At 36.5% G+C, this 14,749-nt stretch overlaps 1 protein-coding gene across 7 annotated transcripts in view; it reads left to right on the top strand.

Annotated features, from left to right (window-relative positions):
• PLXNB2 (plexin B2) overlaps window positions 1-14,749 on the top strand; it is a 303,826-nt gene that overhangs the window by 266,130 nt on the left and 22,947 nt on the right. For all 7 annotated transcript variants that reach the window (XM_088141661.1, XM_088141659.1, XM_088141663.1 and 4 more), the window contains 6 exons: window positions 600-736; window positions 1,891-1,991; window positions 9,518-9,747; window positions 10,496-10,677; window positions 13,228-13,294; window positions 13,633-13,779. In XM_088141661.1, the coding sequence (XP_087997787.1) occupies window positions 600-736; window positions 1,891-1,991; window positions 9,518-9,747; window positions 10,496-10,677; window positions 13,228-13,294; window positions 13,633-13,779 (864 nt within the window). The remainder of the gene's footprint in view (window positions 1-599; window positions 737-1,890; window positions 1,992-9,517; window positions 9,748-10,495; window positions 10,678-13,227; window positions 13,295-13,632; window positions 13,780-14,749) is intronic.

Genomic DNA, 14,749 nt, shown 5'->3' with positions numbered 1-14,749 from the left:
TTTTACGCTCGTTCCACATGGTCCGCGGCCGTTTTCCCGCCCGTTCCACGTGGTCCGCGGCCGTTTTCCGCCCATGCCACGTGGTCCACGGCCATTTTCCGCCCGTTCCACGTGGTCGGCGGCCATTTTCCGCCCGTTCCACATGGTCCGCGGCCATTTTCTGCCCGTGCCACATGGTCTGCGGCCATTTTTCTGCCCGTGCCATGTGGTCCGCGGCCATTTTCCGCCCGTTCCATGTGGTTTGCAGCCATTTTCCTGCCCTGCCGCGTGGTCCGTGGCCATTTTCCGCCCCGGACACATGGTATGCGTCCATTTTTCCGCCCCTGACACATGGTCCGCGGCCATTTTTCCGCCCCTGACGCGTGGTCCGCAGACGCCGGAACAAATTAACGGTAATTACATTGAACCTTATGGGAAAATTTGCCTCGTGTTGCGACCAATTCGAGTTGCAACCAGAGTCACGGAACGGATTAAATTCGTAACTCAAGGTTCCACTGTATTTTGATTCTTTTAAATTGACCAAACAGCATACAGTATAAATAAACATCATAATGCTTAGCAAAATTTGTTATCTTTAAAGTTTTTAATTATTTACCTAGGTAAAATTTGGCTTCAAAGAATGGGTCCTAGGAAGAGTAGAGTATGCTCAAGTCAGTGATGTGCCATTGAGCCTGATCTTGCCACTGGTCATCATCCCCATGGTGGCCATTATCATCATCTCAGTCTTTTGCTACAGGTAAGTTCTTATTTTTACCAGCTTATTTGTTGGTCTTACTTGTTGGGCAAATACTAAAGGCAAAACTGATTTTGAGAAAAATGTGGGAGGAATCTATACAAACAAGACTTTCTTTCTCCCCCAAACTCTTCATGCTGCTGCAGAATTTATTCTAAGGATTTAAGGGACTATCCAAAGTAGATATGGGAGCTTTTCTTACTGTCCATTGTCTGAACATATTACACTAAATTGTGTGGGAGGGAGCAAGATAACCTCTTGTTATATATCTTTGCAAGGCAGCTGGTTTTCATTCACATGACACTAAAAATAATGAAAGGCCAGCTTTGGTAGATATTCTCCTTCAAGGAACAACTCCATAAAAGAAAATGTATAACATATTACTTGGAAGATATATGTGAATTTTGTAGTTAGGATATTAGGTTCATCTGCTCTTATTCTCAGAGATCTTTCCTAGAAACATCTGTATTGATTTTTGTTCCTTGAATGTGTTTATTTCCATGAATAAAAAATATTTTAGGCATCACGATTCTTGGGTATTAATCATACTGCAGACATTTTCATGATTTCATTGTACACAAGTATACCCTATGGGTTACTTCCAAAGTATCTTTTCCATATCATAATTTTTAATACCCATGTGCTAAACATTGTAATGTTTTCCCTCTGATGTCAATAGATTTGTAGAAAAAATATATATTCAGAAAAAAAGATGATGAAAACTTGAAATGGTATTTGCATCTGCCTATGTATTAAAAAGTTGAATTAATCTATTTATTGAGACCCATACTGATAAAAGAAAATCACTCTAAATATAGATTAATCTAAATTCATAAACAAGTGTGGTAAAAGCTAGTAGTGATTATACCTCAAACTCACAACAGTAATGTACTTTTGAGTAATTATAATATTAAACACTTGCTTACTTTAGTTCTCTGAGTTGATTTTATAGCTTGATTCTTAACACAGTAAAATCAAGGAGCTGTGTTAATTTTAAGCTACATTAAATTTTCAACCTTTTATTTTTCCTTTCCTTTTTCAGCTTTAAAAGAGTAAGAAAATATAACCCTGTACTTCTAAAGAACCCTCTAACTGTTGTAAAATGATTTATTTTTACAGTTTGTAACCTTTCTGTACTTCTTCTCTATTCCTTATAGACGAAAAAGCCAACAAGCAGAACGAGAATACGAAAAAATTAAATCACAACTTGAAGGCTTGGAGGAAAGCGTCAGAGACCGGTGCAAAAAGGAATTTACAGGTAGGACTGATGCCTGATTTCTTAGGGTCTCCAGAGAATTCACAAGATGTACTGAATCTCTACTACTGTCTGCCTTAAACTGTCTTTTGAGAACACGCAGGAGGCAAAAACATCTTTGATTACTATGTTAACTTAAGTATGGCTTACTCTTCTGGCAAGTGATCCAAAAGCTATCCATAAAAAGAGAATGTATTTTTAAAAATTAACTGCTTGTTAAAGTAGAAGTAAAATAATACATATTGGGAACTAAATCATTGATAAGAAAATCCTCAAGATGTTTCTCTTAGGAGTTAGTAAATCAGTTTATACTCCAACAGAAAATGGATTAATATTTGAAAGTTATGCTGCAGTTGACTAAAGGTGAAAAGGTAAAGTCTCTGCTGAAGCAAGCTCAGTTACTAGTGATTTTATGGACCCGTCCAAGTAGGTCTTTGCAACAATGAAGGTTTGTCACTGCTGCCTTCTGAGTTTTCTTTCAGTGTTTCAGTCTATGAACTGCCATAGTATTTCCTGGTCATCTTCCATGCAAGTACTAACAAGGTCTGTCCCTGCTTAGCCTTTTGAGGCCAGACAAGGTTGATCAAGTACCATCTCACAGTTAGCCTCACAGATGGATAGAGGGTTCCAAATATAATTTAATTTGTAGACATTTATTGAAGTTATGGATTGCCCCCCCCAAAATCTGATAAAATAGAACCAATGATAGAAATTATTTCCTTGCCATTATTAGAGGAGAAGGCATCACCTTCCCCAATATATCTTATGTTAATAAAGAATAAAAAAACATATTTGTATATCTAAGATAGCAATCAAAATAGAAATATACTGTCAATCCAGTTTTCAACAGGATTTAAGGAATGTGACTGTAAGACTGCAGTCTGAGTCACTTCACGCATATGGTGTTCGTGTCAAAGCATACATAACGCTTCACAATCTGGAAGTGACTTATCTGAAAACTTCCATTTGTATGTTTTTTAGACATAACAATTTCACAGTTATGGAATTCAATATCTCTCTTGAATCTATTATGCTCATTAAACATTCAAACTGGCATATTTTAAAACAGGCAAGAAATTCTCACCTCTTTGACTCATGACACTATCTATGATATTCATGTGCCAGTTCTTTGCTGATAATAGTTCAAACTCATTTTTGTGAGTTTGGGAAAATCATACTGTTGATTTAATTTGGCACTATATTGCACACTTAGCAATGACTTCAGCCTACCTAAAGCCATAAAATGTTCATAGGCCTTGTAAGATCATTTTTGGCTTCAGAGCGTATTAACCCTCAATCATTTGGGGAGCTGGCTAGAAGCTGTGCTTAAGTACCAAAGCCCAGTTTGATTTATCACACAAGTAAGGCCAAAAAGCATGTCGTATGCATTGTACTGAAGCCTGATTTTGTTTAGCATAAGGTGCAAACATACCTTTTTGCCTAACTCAGAGCATGCCTATATGTTGCTTTTAATCCTTGCTAGTTTTGTCTAGTTCCCGCTCTCTTTTTTTTGTCTAGTTCCCGCTCTCTTACTTTTCTGCTTTGATCTTTTTCCTTTGCGCTGACCATTCAGTTCTACTATCTACCTCTTTGTCAATAGAGTAACCAGATTTGGACTTCTACCAGCCAGGAAATATCAGAATCTCCGTACATGCTAGGTTGCCCACTGAATAGTCAATTTCTTAATTTTTTTATTGCTATAGTCAACAGTAATTTCTGAGGTGGCAGGCTATTAGATTAATTAACTTGAAGATCTTGTCAGCAATGCAGACATCTTCTAGAATAAATGGTTTTGTAAGGTGACAAAGTAATTGTCCCCTCTGTCAAATTTAAAAGAATTTGGATTGACCTAATGTGTTTTCTCTGATTTCTGTTAAACCATAGATATCAGTCTTAGCTCTGCTGACCATTGAAATACATATAATTTATACTAAAAAAAATAACATATTAATACAACAGATTTATAGAAACAGCACCTATGCCCCTAGACTTTTCTTGTGTTGTCTTCTTTCAGTTATCTGCAATATTTCAGGGAAGAAGTGTGTTTGCTTGTGAGAAGAGAGATGGAAAGAGAATTCACCCTTGGATTCTAATTACTTCTTTTCCTACAATAGCTCCAAACTAATATTTACAATAAATAGAATTTGAGTCACATATCACAGTTCTGAAACAAGAATTTGAAAATTCTTTATAACCACTATATTGCATAACACCCTGTGTATGTTTGTTGTAGAAAAGTCAAATAATTTTCCTTGGTTTCTCATAATGTTAGGTTTTTCTGTCCTATTTCCATATATATAACACAGGCATATGAACCTTTTCTGTAATCTTACCATATACATACATTTTGAAATTACTGTTCCATCAAGAATCTCAAAAGGTGACTTCGCTGAACTTGAAACTTAGCAGGTTTGGTCTAGTTAGTACTTGGGTGAGGCATAACATGGGAATCTCAGGATTGTTCGAATGAGTGTCCAGGAATCTAGTTCAGTTTGATGACAAGCTTCATTTTACTTATTTAAATTCTTCTCTATTCATTCAGTGACTTGCAAGAAATAAACAGATATACTTACAGTACATATACCCATCATGCTGTTATTTTCAGGATAAGCTATGTTATGCAAAGTATTGGGGCGGGGAGCCAAAAGAGTTAAAGTTATGAGTTTTATGGTGGAGAACATAAACTAAATCTAGTTAACATCAATGCCAGACATTATACCTCTCCAGACCTTTATGTTATTGAAAACCATCCTTGTTACTACTGCATGCAAACCCAATATCCTACTTTACTTCTCTGACTTTTTAGAATGTTACCAAACCACAAATTTCTTCCTCTTCCCCTCAACCCATTCATATATCTGTTTTGCACTTTATCTTTATTCTAGCTGTACAGCCAAACCTCTTCAGTGTACAGGCCACTTATTTTTATATACAATTCAGCAACCATTCACGATTGACCATTTCTTCTTGTTTTACCACACACACTTTTAAGTACCTCATCACTGCATTCAATTTACTTATTTCCTGACATGCCCAGTTCATTTCTGTGTGACAAAGTGAACAGAAATATACTCTTATTTACAGCAATTTTCACTTCTTTCGACAAACATTCTTCACAAAAGACCGCATATTACCCACTTTCTACCAGCATTTGCTCATCTTAAAAGTTCTCCATCCACTTCCATCTTTAGTAAACATTCTATCAAGGTACACAACTTCAATCTACTTGCTCTATTTTTTTCCATTTATATATAACTTTGAATCACTCTCTTCATTTTGCCTGGACTTTGGCCCTTGATATATACATTTTCAGATCCATACTCTTCCTTGCATCATATAGTCTATTTACTTGGGTTCTCAGTCAACACCATGGCATCATGCACACAAAAGTGCATATACATTAATGTCACCAACCAGTACCTCTCTAATGTCATCACATAATTTCTTCTATGTTTATACAGCAATACATTAAACAACAAAGAAGAAATCACAAAACCTTGTCTTACTCCCTGCTCAATTTTGAACTATTACCTTAAACTTTCTAATTATTCTCATGCATGCTTTAGTTCATTGGTTCTCAACGGGGGCGGTACCGCCCCCCGGGGGGCAGTGGGAGGATGCTGAGGGGCGGTAAACTTGTTTTGGGCGGTAGGGGGGCGGTGGGCATGTTTTGGGCGGTAGAGGGGCGATGAGCATGTTTTGGCATTCGAACTTAATTTTAAAACTCCCAAAAAAAATTATTAAATTGATTATCCGGTTTACACCATTTGTACCAGCAATAAAACGAACTTACGCGACGGCTGCCCTCACGCACTTCTAAGAATGGTGAGACGAATTTGTATTCTAGGTAGGATGACCTTGAAGAACTCAACACTACAATTCTTCTCCGATCCCAACCAGCACAGCGCATGCGTCAGCTGTTTTCCCACGCGATTAATCGCAGCGCGTGCATCAGCTGTCTTCCCGCGCGATTAATTGCAGTGCGTGCGTTGAGCATCCTTTCAATATGAATGTTTGATTTGACCCGTGTTTCTTGAGTTGCTTTTCGTTGGCTTCATTTCTGTTTTTTCCCCTCAGTTTCAATTTACTTTCATTGTTTATTTGGCCAGTCGGCTAGGTAAGTGCACTTATTAGTTCGTGGTCATGAATTATTAATTTTGAGAAACTAATGAAACTTTGAAAGCCAGCTTCCAGAATGGTGATCGTCTCACAGAATTTTGGCTTCAAAGTAACATCAATCGCCTCTACCCAGGGCTGTGGACTATCATCAAAAAAATTTTAATTGCCTTCCCTTCCTCCTACCTTGTCAAGTGAGGATTCAGTGCTGTGACTGATCTAATTACAAAAAAGAGAAGTCGACTCCAAATCATGGAAAGAGGGGACTTGTGCCTTCATCTCTCTAACAATATTGAACCGAACGTTCAGAAACTGGCTGTGACCATCAAGCACAACCATCCCACTGACATAATCAAGCATGTTTCATTGATATTACTCTTTTAGCGTATTTTTTTTGCTGTTTTTTTAATTATCTAATTAAGAATAAAGAATTTTTAAACATTAAAAAAGCATTTACAAAAACAATTAAAAAAATAAAATTAAAAATTAAAAAAAATTTAAAAACGAGCATCAAAAAAATAAATAAACGTATTTACAGCATTTTGAAATAAACGTATTTACATAAAAGAGCATTTAAGCATTTTTTTTTGCATTAGTCATTTTAATTTTAATAAAAGGAATGCAATTACCTTCCAGGGCAAAAGTATCAAGTTAAATCGAACAAATTTGGTGTGTAAGTCTACTGAAAAAAATTACTTAAAATTTTTGCCTTTTATAATTCAGTAACTCCCCCCCCCATACCTTAAATTACAGGATTTTCACAAAGGGTGGCGCTGGAAAATTTTCCGCTCCTTAGGGGGGCGGCAGCTTCAAAAAGGTTGAGAATCACTGCTTTAGTTTTATCATATCCCTTTCAGCGTAATCTTAAGTCCATAGTTGTACACAACATTCCATAATTCAGGTCTGTATACTTTATCTTATACTTTCTCTAATCTACAAATGTACAGTGAACTTACTGTCATACATTCATACATTTCTCAGTGACCTGCTGAAGAGCAAAAATGGGATACCTTGTTAAGGATTTTTTTTTCCTTCTGCACTAACATTTATAGCATTCAATTTGGTTCCACCCTTTGAGATATCACTGTCATTCCCAGATAAATGCCTAAAATATTTCTTCCAACATTCCGTCACATCAGCTTCATTCCAAATCTTTTCATAATTTTTATTTTTAATTTGTTTTGCTATGTTGGAGTCTACTTGTTTAGCCCTCTTCACCTACTTCCAAAAGTTTTTTTTTTTATTTCCATCAAAATCATTCTACATTTTATCTGCCTCTTTTAGTCTTAACTGTTCCTTGATCTTTGTCTACATTCTTTGCAACTCTTTTATACAATATCTTTCTCTCATACTCATTTGCAGCAAACTTTTCTTATATCCATTTTTCTCATCTATTGCCCCTTTCACTTTATTATTCCACCAAGCATCCTTTTTCATATGTCTCACTAGCATAACTTTGTGGGCTTTACAACACACTTATTTTCATTCTATTCCAAGCAACCTCCACATGCTCTTTCATTATGTTCACTTTCCATTCATATGGCCATAGGGCGATACATAGTGCATCTCTGCTGGAAATTATATGCAGAAAAGCATCGAAGAATGATCCTTAAGAGACTTAAACCATTTCTCTCTTTAAAAATCAATCCCAGATCTTTGAATGGAACAGTAGTCACTCAAAATGAGCTAAGCCATAGATTCAGTAGTTTTCTAAACAACTTCAAAAAGGTCCATGTAAGCCAATAGTAACTTAAATCCCTTAAAGCTGGTGTTTTTGGGTAGGAATTTTTTGCAGTGGTTTTGAAGCAATGTTACTAATTTTTTCCAAACCCCCATTTGTCACATTTTGTCACAGTCTAATACAAGCTGGGAGACAAGCTACCTGTTTTTTAAAAAGTTTAGTTTAATATGTTTAGCATGTAGTGTGAAACCGGTTTTTCTTTTCTTTTTTATTAGTTCATTTAATGGTGGACCCATTCTGAGACTTACAATGCATTTGAAGAAAATTTAATCCTTCTCCCCCAAGGCCTGTTTTAGAAAATTCATCTACTGAATATATACGCCTTTAACATTTCATTAGTGCCAATTAAGTTTTATTTAAAAAAAAAATGAAGAAATAACAACAATACACACAAAAGAAGGTGTATATGTTTCCCAAACAAGAGAAAAAGGATTTAATTCCCTTACTCCCATGGTAATTTCAGTTTCAGGTTGGCATTCATGCACTGTTTTGTTTTTTAATGAAGAGTAACTATGTATCTAACATATTGAGTAGTTCATCCCTCTCCCAAAGCAAGAGTGAGGAAAAGCATGCTTGACTTTTATTGTCACACTGTTACGTGTATGTGGAAGCGGGATCAGTTCAATGTCCTTGATGATGGATGCCCTCCCTTTTCAGTAGCTGGGTACAGTGAGCAGTGTTTTGAACGCAGTTCAAGAGTTCACTGATTCCCGTGAAAAGGACAGTGCTAGCATGTTCCATTCCTCTTCCAATTCCATCTCCAAAGCCATAGCAAAAGAATCAGAAGAAGCAAGAATTCCTCCCTGCCTATCTCTGGAATGATGTAATAGAGGCGGGCCAAGCTGAAACAGCAGGATGAGTTCAGCTGATAGCTATAGCAGTTGCCTTCTTATAGACAAATAAAAGTTCAAGGACCTTTTGTTGGTAGATTATAATTAAGAACCAGTTTCACTTTGTGGATAGAGAATGTGACCTGGGAGATTTGGATTCATTCTAATCTAATTAGCACAACAGTATCCTAGTCTCAGTGGGCTGTGTGTGTGTGAATGCAGAGCTGTACAAACTGAAGCTCTTTGTCCTCTCTCCCACTCCTGAAAAATCTTGTTTACAGCCTTCAGATACCACTAAAGGTTTGCACCAAATTATAATTTCCATGTGACAGATGGTGAAAATTATTAAATACATGAACTGGAGATTAATCAAATTAGCTACATTTAATTTCAATTACATTTACATATCAGTATAATGAAATCAATTTTTGTCCTTGCCCTACACATTATTTTTGCAATGCAGCCCTCAGGATAGCACTCAAAGCCCAAAGTGTGGCCCAGGAAACAAGTTGAGCCCTACTAAGAAAAGAGATTTTTCTCTTCCAGTGATTTCAGTCTAAGATTAGAATGTTGAATACATTTATTCAAAAGTAATTGTAATCGAAGTCAGTCATTCACAAATGTGTTTAAACTCTTAGTTTGTTGTTCAAAGACAGAAACAAAGTGAGTTACTGATTGGATGTAAGTATTGTTGTAAAATCCAAATTCTGATTAATAAAAATAGAAAGAAAAAATTAAAGGGATGTGTTAATGAAAGCATTTGAATACTTTATTCAGTGTAGCAATAATTGAGTCAATAATATTATTTTCTACTAAAGCTTTAAAATTGTTGCATGTTGCAGATCTAATGATAGAAATGGAGGATCAGACAAATGACATCAATGAAGCAAGAATCCCAGTGCTGGACTACAAAACCTATACAGACAGAGTCTTCTTTCTGCCCTCTAAAGATGGAGAAAAAGATGTAATGATCACCGGGAAACTGGACATTCCCGAAGCTAGACGGCCAACTGTAGAACAGGCATTGAATCAGTTCTCCAATCTGCTCAACAGTAAATCATTCCTTATTAATGTGAGTAGAAAATAAAGGTCACCTTTTATGTTGCCAAAAAGCATTTTCATTTGATACCTCTATTTATAACAATAATAAAATTAATCTGCATATTTTGTGTCCTGAACATCTTGTAAAGCTGTGTATGTGATGTATAATAGCATCTTACATAATTTTGTTCCTGTACTTGTCATCTGTGAAAGAATGGTATTCACCAGAAATACTATTAGCTGGTACCCATTACATACAATATATAGTTATGCCAACCGTGAAATGCAGTTAGATCCCACCTATTACATACCTATGCAGGGGTATCCATGAGAGGTCAACAGGATCAACATGGTGGAAGCAAGTGGACAATTGAAGCCTCACCACCCCTTTTAAAGGTGCCCCGCGCACATGTCAAAAGAGGCATCAGGCAAGACTTCAGTTGTGCTGCCGTTTTGATGATGCTGACCCTCCCTGTTGACACCCCTGTTTGACATATGCCAGAGATCAAATTAACCAAAATTGAAGCATAAAATGGAGTCCTGGACATGTACACTAAATTGTTGGAAATGATAAACTGAATGTCAAAGAGGCCCGTTAAACAAATTCCTCAGTTTACCTGGCCAGAACCACAAGAACTATATTCAATACTTGTGGAATGTATTGTGTCCCAGTTTTTATCTCATTATACTATATTTCCAGAATGAAGAATAAAAAGAATAAGCCTCAATTGCTTCAATCATATACCTGTTTTTTTGTTGTTGTTGTTGTTTCTGTTTAGTTCATTCACACGTTGGAAAACCAAAAGGAATTTTCTGCCCGTGCAAAAGTATATTTTGCATCTCTTTTGACCGTGGCTTTGCATGGGAAGCTAGAGTACTATACTGACATCATGAGGACATTGTTTTTGGAGCTTATGGAGCAGTATGTTGTGGCCAAAAATCCTAAACTGATGCTCCGAAGGTAGGGAAGGTTTCTTCAGTAATCTAGTACAATGGAAGTTGCCCCTGAAAATTCTCTCATTTCTTTGGGTTTTTTTCTTTTTCTCTTCACATACATCAGTGAGTATGTAGAGCTACCCAAGACATTGCAAAGGCTTGCTTTTATACATTACAACAAGAGGTCCAATATGTTTTTTGTTGCTTGAGATAAGATAAATAGCCTGCCATCCCACCCACTTCATTCTTCTTATGGAGGAGCCAAGTAATTACCAGTTGTCTTGCTTCAGTTGTGATGATGAGATGCAGCCACCATTTCATTTCAGGGCAGTAAGTTAGCTTAGGAAGCACAGGGCAAGCTCTGTAAAAACAGATTTCTGTCTTCCCAAAGAAGCAGGCCATTGGCTCTGATACCACTGCCCTCCCATCACCTTTTGCTTGACACAATTGCAAAAATCAGGCCATCGGTCATTGATTAGAATTTAAAGAGTAACAACATTTAGTTAGGAAAGTAAGCCCTCTGACTCTTTACAAATGTCATATTGTGGAATCTTGTCTTTTAAAAATTTATTTTAATGAAATGCCATATTGAACAGGTATATATAGTTTATTTACTTTTATATGATTTACCTATTATGTAAGGTCTACCATCTTTCCCACCTGTTTGGTCAAGCAGTTGTGTTCTTCTGTTTCCTGCCAAGTTCAGCATTTCTCTCTCTAGTTTGCTGTGAATTCAGTGTTCCAGAGTATGATGTTCTTTATCTCTCTCTCTCTCTCTCTCTCTCTCTCTGTAATTCACATGTTTTGTTACATTTTGTGCTTTTGCTCTCCATAGTATAGGACAAAATCAGTAGATTCAGACATGCAGCTCTCCTTAATTTAGAAATTAGGTGAATATTTCTTTATGCCAATAATGAAAGGCAAGCATCTTGGTCAGCACTAAATTAACTGCTGAACTAAGTGTACCACTGGAAAAAAAAACTCGAATCTGTGCTCTGGTATAATTATTTGAGAAGAACACGCATGACAGCATGTTTATCTTACTGACAGTTTTAGCATTTCCCATAGCTCACAACATGGGTTGTTCCTATATTGTATGACAGGAGAAAAGTCAGCACATTCTTCACTGAGATAATGTTTTATTTACTGTATTACTACTATTGATTTTTCCTGCACTGCCTCAGGAGAAGCTCACATATATAAGGTTCTTCTCCCATGTTATCCTCCCAGTGACCTTCAGAGAGAGGTTAAATAAGAGATGGTGACTGGCCCAAAGTGACCCAGAAAGATTTGTGGCTAAATGAGAATTTCAACCTGATCCTTTTAGTTCTAGTCATATAATAACCCTGCTTCACTGCAACAGCAACACAGAGCAATTACCTGTTTTTGAGAGTTATGCAAATCATTTCAAAAACTTACTTTGGAAAGTGCAAGAGCACATATGAAGCACCTCTTTCCTAATCATTAAAGCAGCCATGTCTTTTTCCAAACTCACACAACTGCTATAAAGAGTAAAGAAGAAGATCTTGATGGAGATATGTAGGCACTGTTGTCTAGGCAAAAGGAGCTGAAATATTTCTTAAAGTCCAGAACGGCCAGATAACATTTGGAAGTGACAAAGACTTGTTATACAGAGTGCAGCTATAACCACAGTTCTTGCCAAAAATACACACCAGCATTAGAGAGATTTAAAGAATGCAATATCCTTATCTTGTTCTCCAAAGAAATCCAGCCAGAAGTTATAGAAAATATCTGGTTGTTTATTGAGAAAAATAAAAACTACACAAAATACAAGTTTCATGCAAAACATAGAAAAAATCACTTCTTCTCATATATGTGGCATCCAAGACTTATCCACTACACAAGTTTAACAAAGTCTCTAGCCAAAAACTCTCAGAGAAGAGGTACACTACTTGGTTATTAGTTACTACTACATAACCCATAAAACTGATTACATGATGGCTAAAATTCTACTGAGCAGTGAGACATGTCATCCTCACACTTTATTAACACTATGCACCACCCCTTGAGTAACTAGCATATAGGTGCCAATAGGTGGCAGTAAATAGCAGTATACGTGCACACTAACAAAAATAACTGCAGATGGCCTGTTTATGTAGTCTAAGCAATGTTTGGAGATAGCGAGGTGCATTTCTTCCCATGAGAAAATCCTAACAAGACTAACATCTCCCTAAACTACTGGACTGTAAGGAAGAGGTAGAGATACAGCACAATCAGACTTACAAATTTCTGTTACAATAGCCAATCTCAATAGAAGTAGTTTTAGCCTTCTTGTGGAACTGATTTCCTGGTCTGGTTTGCCTAGTGGGGTTGACAATTGCTTCAGAAGCTGCCTATGAGCATCCCCAGTTGCTTCATCAGCAAAGTAGGGACAGTTTTCAAAGCCAAACCCTTTTTTGAAGGATTTGCATAGCCGTCATATTTTGCAAAGTTATTAGTTTGAATACATTGGATATAGAGAAATGGAGAGAAACAAGTAATGCATTTTTTAGTTCTTGACAGATTCATGTACAATTGCTAGCCATGCACCTCAACACAAGTTCTTTTATTTTAGATCTGAAACCGTTGTGGAAAGAATGCTTTCTAATTGGATGTCAATTTGTCTGTATCAGTACCTCAAGGTAAAATCTAAAATGCAGTCACACTTTACATTTATTCTGAGCATAATATCACACTGTAGACTGAAATTAAGAATAAGCTTTAGATGATTGTGCCTTCTTCTGAGTACATGCCAATATTAATAGCTTCTGATCTAAACATGCCACAGTTTGGTCTGCAGCCTTGGTCTGAAGGCAGTCACAAATGATAGTTTAAATACTATGGAAAAATATACTTTGCCGAAATAATGGTCTTAGGAAGGTATTAATTTTCAGCTAAGTGATGGGATGCTAATTCTCCATCCCAAAGTAGCCATTGCCTGTTCTCACTTTTTTTTTTCCTCTTTCATCAACTTGATCAGGATAATGCTGGAGAGCCTCTTTATAAATTGTTCAAAGCTATCAAACATCAAGTGGAGAAAGGACCAGTGGACGCTGTGCAAATGAAAGCCAAATACACATTGAATGACACTGGTTTGTTGGGAGATGATGTAGAGTATTCACAATTGGTATGTAGCTTTTATTAATGTTTGTTTCAGAATATTCAAAAAATGGAATGCTTCTGAAATATGTCCTATTATTTTTTACCATTTATGTATTACATAATGTAATGTAATTATGTAACATGGATGATAGAAAAGTATTATTATTATCAGCCAAATCAATCCACTGAAAGATGAAGACCTCTTCATTGAAGATTATGGACCATAAGTACCGCACTGGTTCAGTGTGGGTTGGTAGAAGTACATTTTTCATCTTCCTTATCTACTGCTGAGAGAGAGTGACTGGCCAAGCCAGCTTCCACACCCAAGGAAGGACTAGAATCTGTGTTTCCCCACTCCTGGTCAAGCACCTTAACTGCTACGTGTGTGTACACATGCACACACAGGTGCATACATGCACACACATACAGTGAGGTAAAGCTCTAAGACTTTAATGTAATGATTTGTTATGAAGTTTGGTGTTTTACTTAACTATGTCAACTGAATATGTAATGTTTGGGTACACAAAGCCAGTTTCCCTAAAAATGCCCACATGTGAATTAGAAAAAAAAAAATTCCTTCTTTTCAAAGATAAGAAGTTAGGATGGCCATTGAAGGTCCAAAAATAGCTTTGGACAGATATAATAGATATCAGTGCATATTAATAACTTTATCTCTTGAAAAATACTTATAAATACAGGTGCTATGAACAAACAACAGGGTTTATGTTTTAGCTTTTCTGAAAATACTGAGTTGTCCATTTTTAAATCATGTATTAGATGGACCTTTGCTGTGATCTAATTATGGAAGATTACTTCAAGTTTTTGATCTGCCTATTTATTTGACATGGAGTTGGTCATTCCCCAGTCTCACAGTCTCCTGCTAATTTTGTATCCATGTCAGAATTCCTTCAGAGGCCAGTCCCTCGGTAACCAACATATTTTGCTCAAGTCTCTCTGACATTAAGCAAGCATCATATCATAAATGTTTAAGCCCT

Source organism: Python bivittatus, unplaced genomic scaffold (genome assembly GCF_059951505.1).
Source record: "Python bivittatus isolate LINGU-HERP-01145 unplaced genomic scaffold, Pbiv_v1 ctg000330_np1212, whole genome shotgun sequence".
In the NCBI taxonomy this organism is placed as follows: Eukaryota; Metazoa; Chordata; class Lepidosauria; order Squamata; family Pythonidae; genus Python; species Python bivittatus.
Note: the sequence above shows the minus strand (reverse complement) of the source record. Positions and strands in the feature narration are given on the sequence as shown.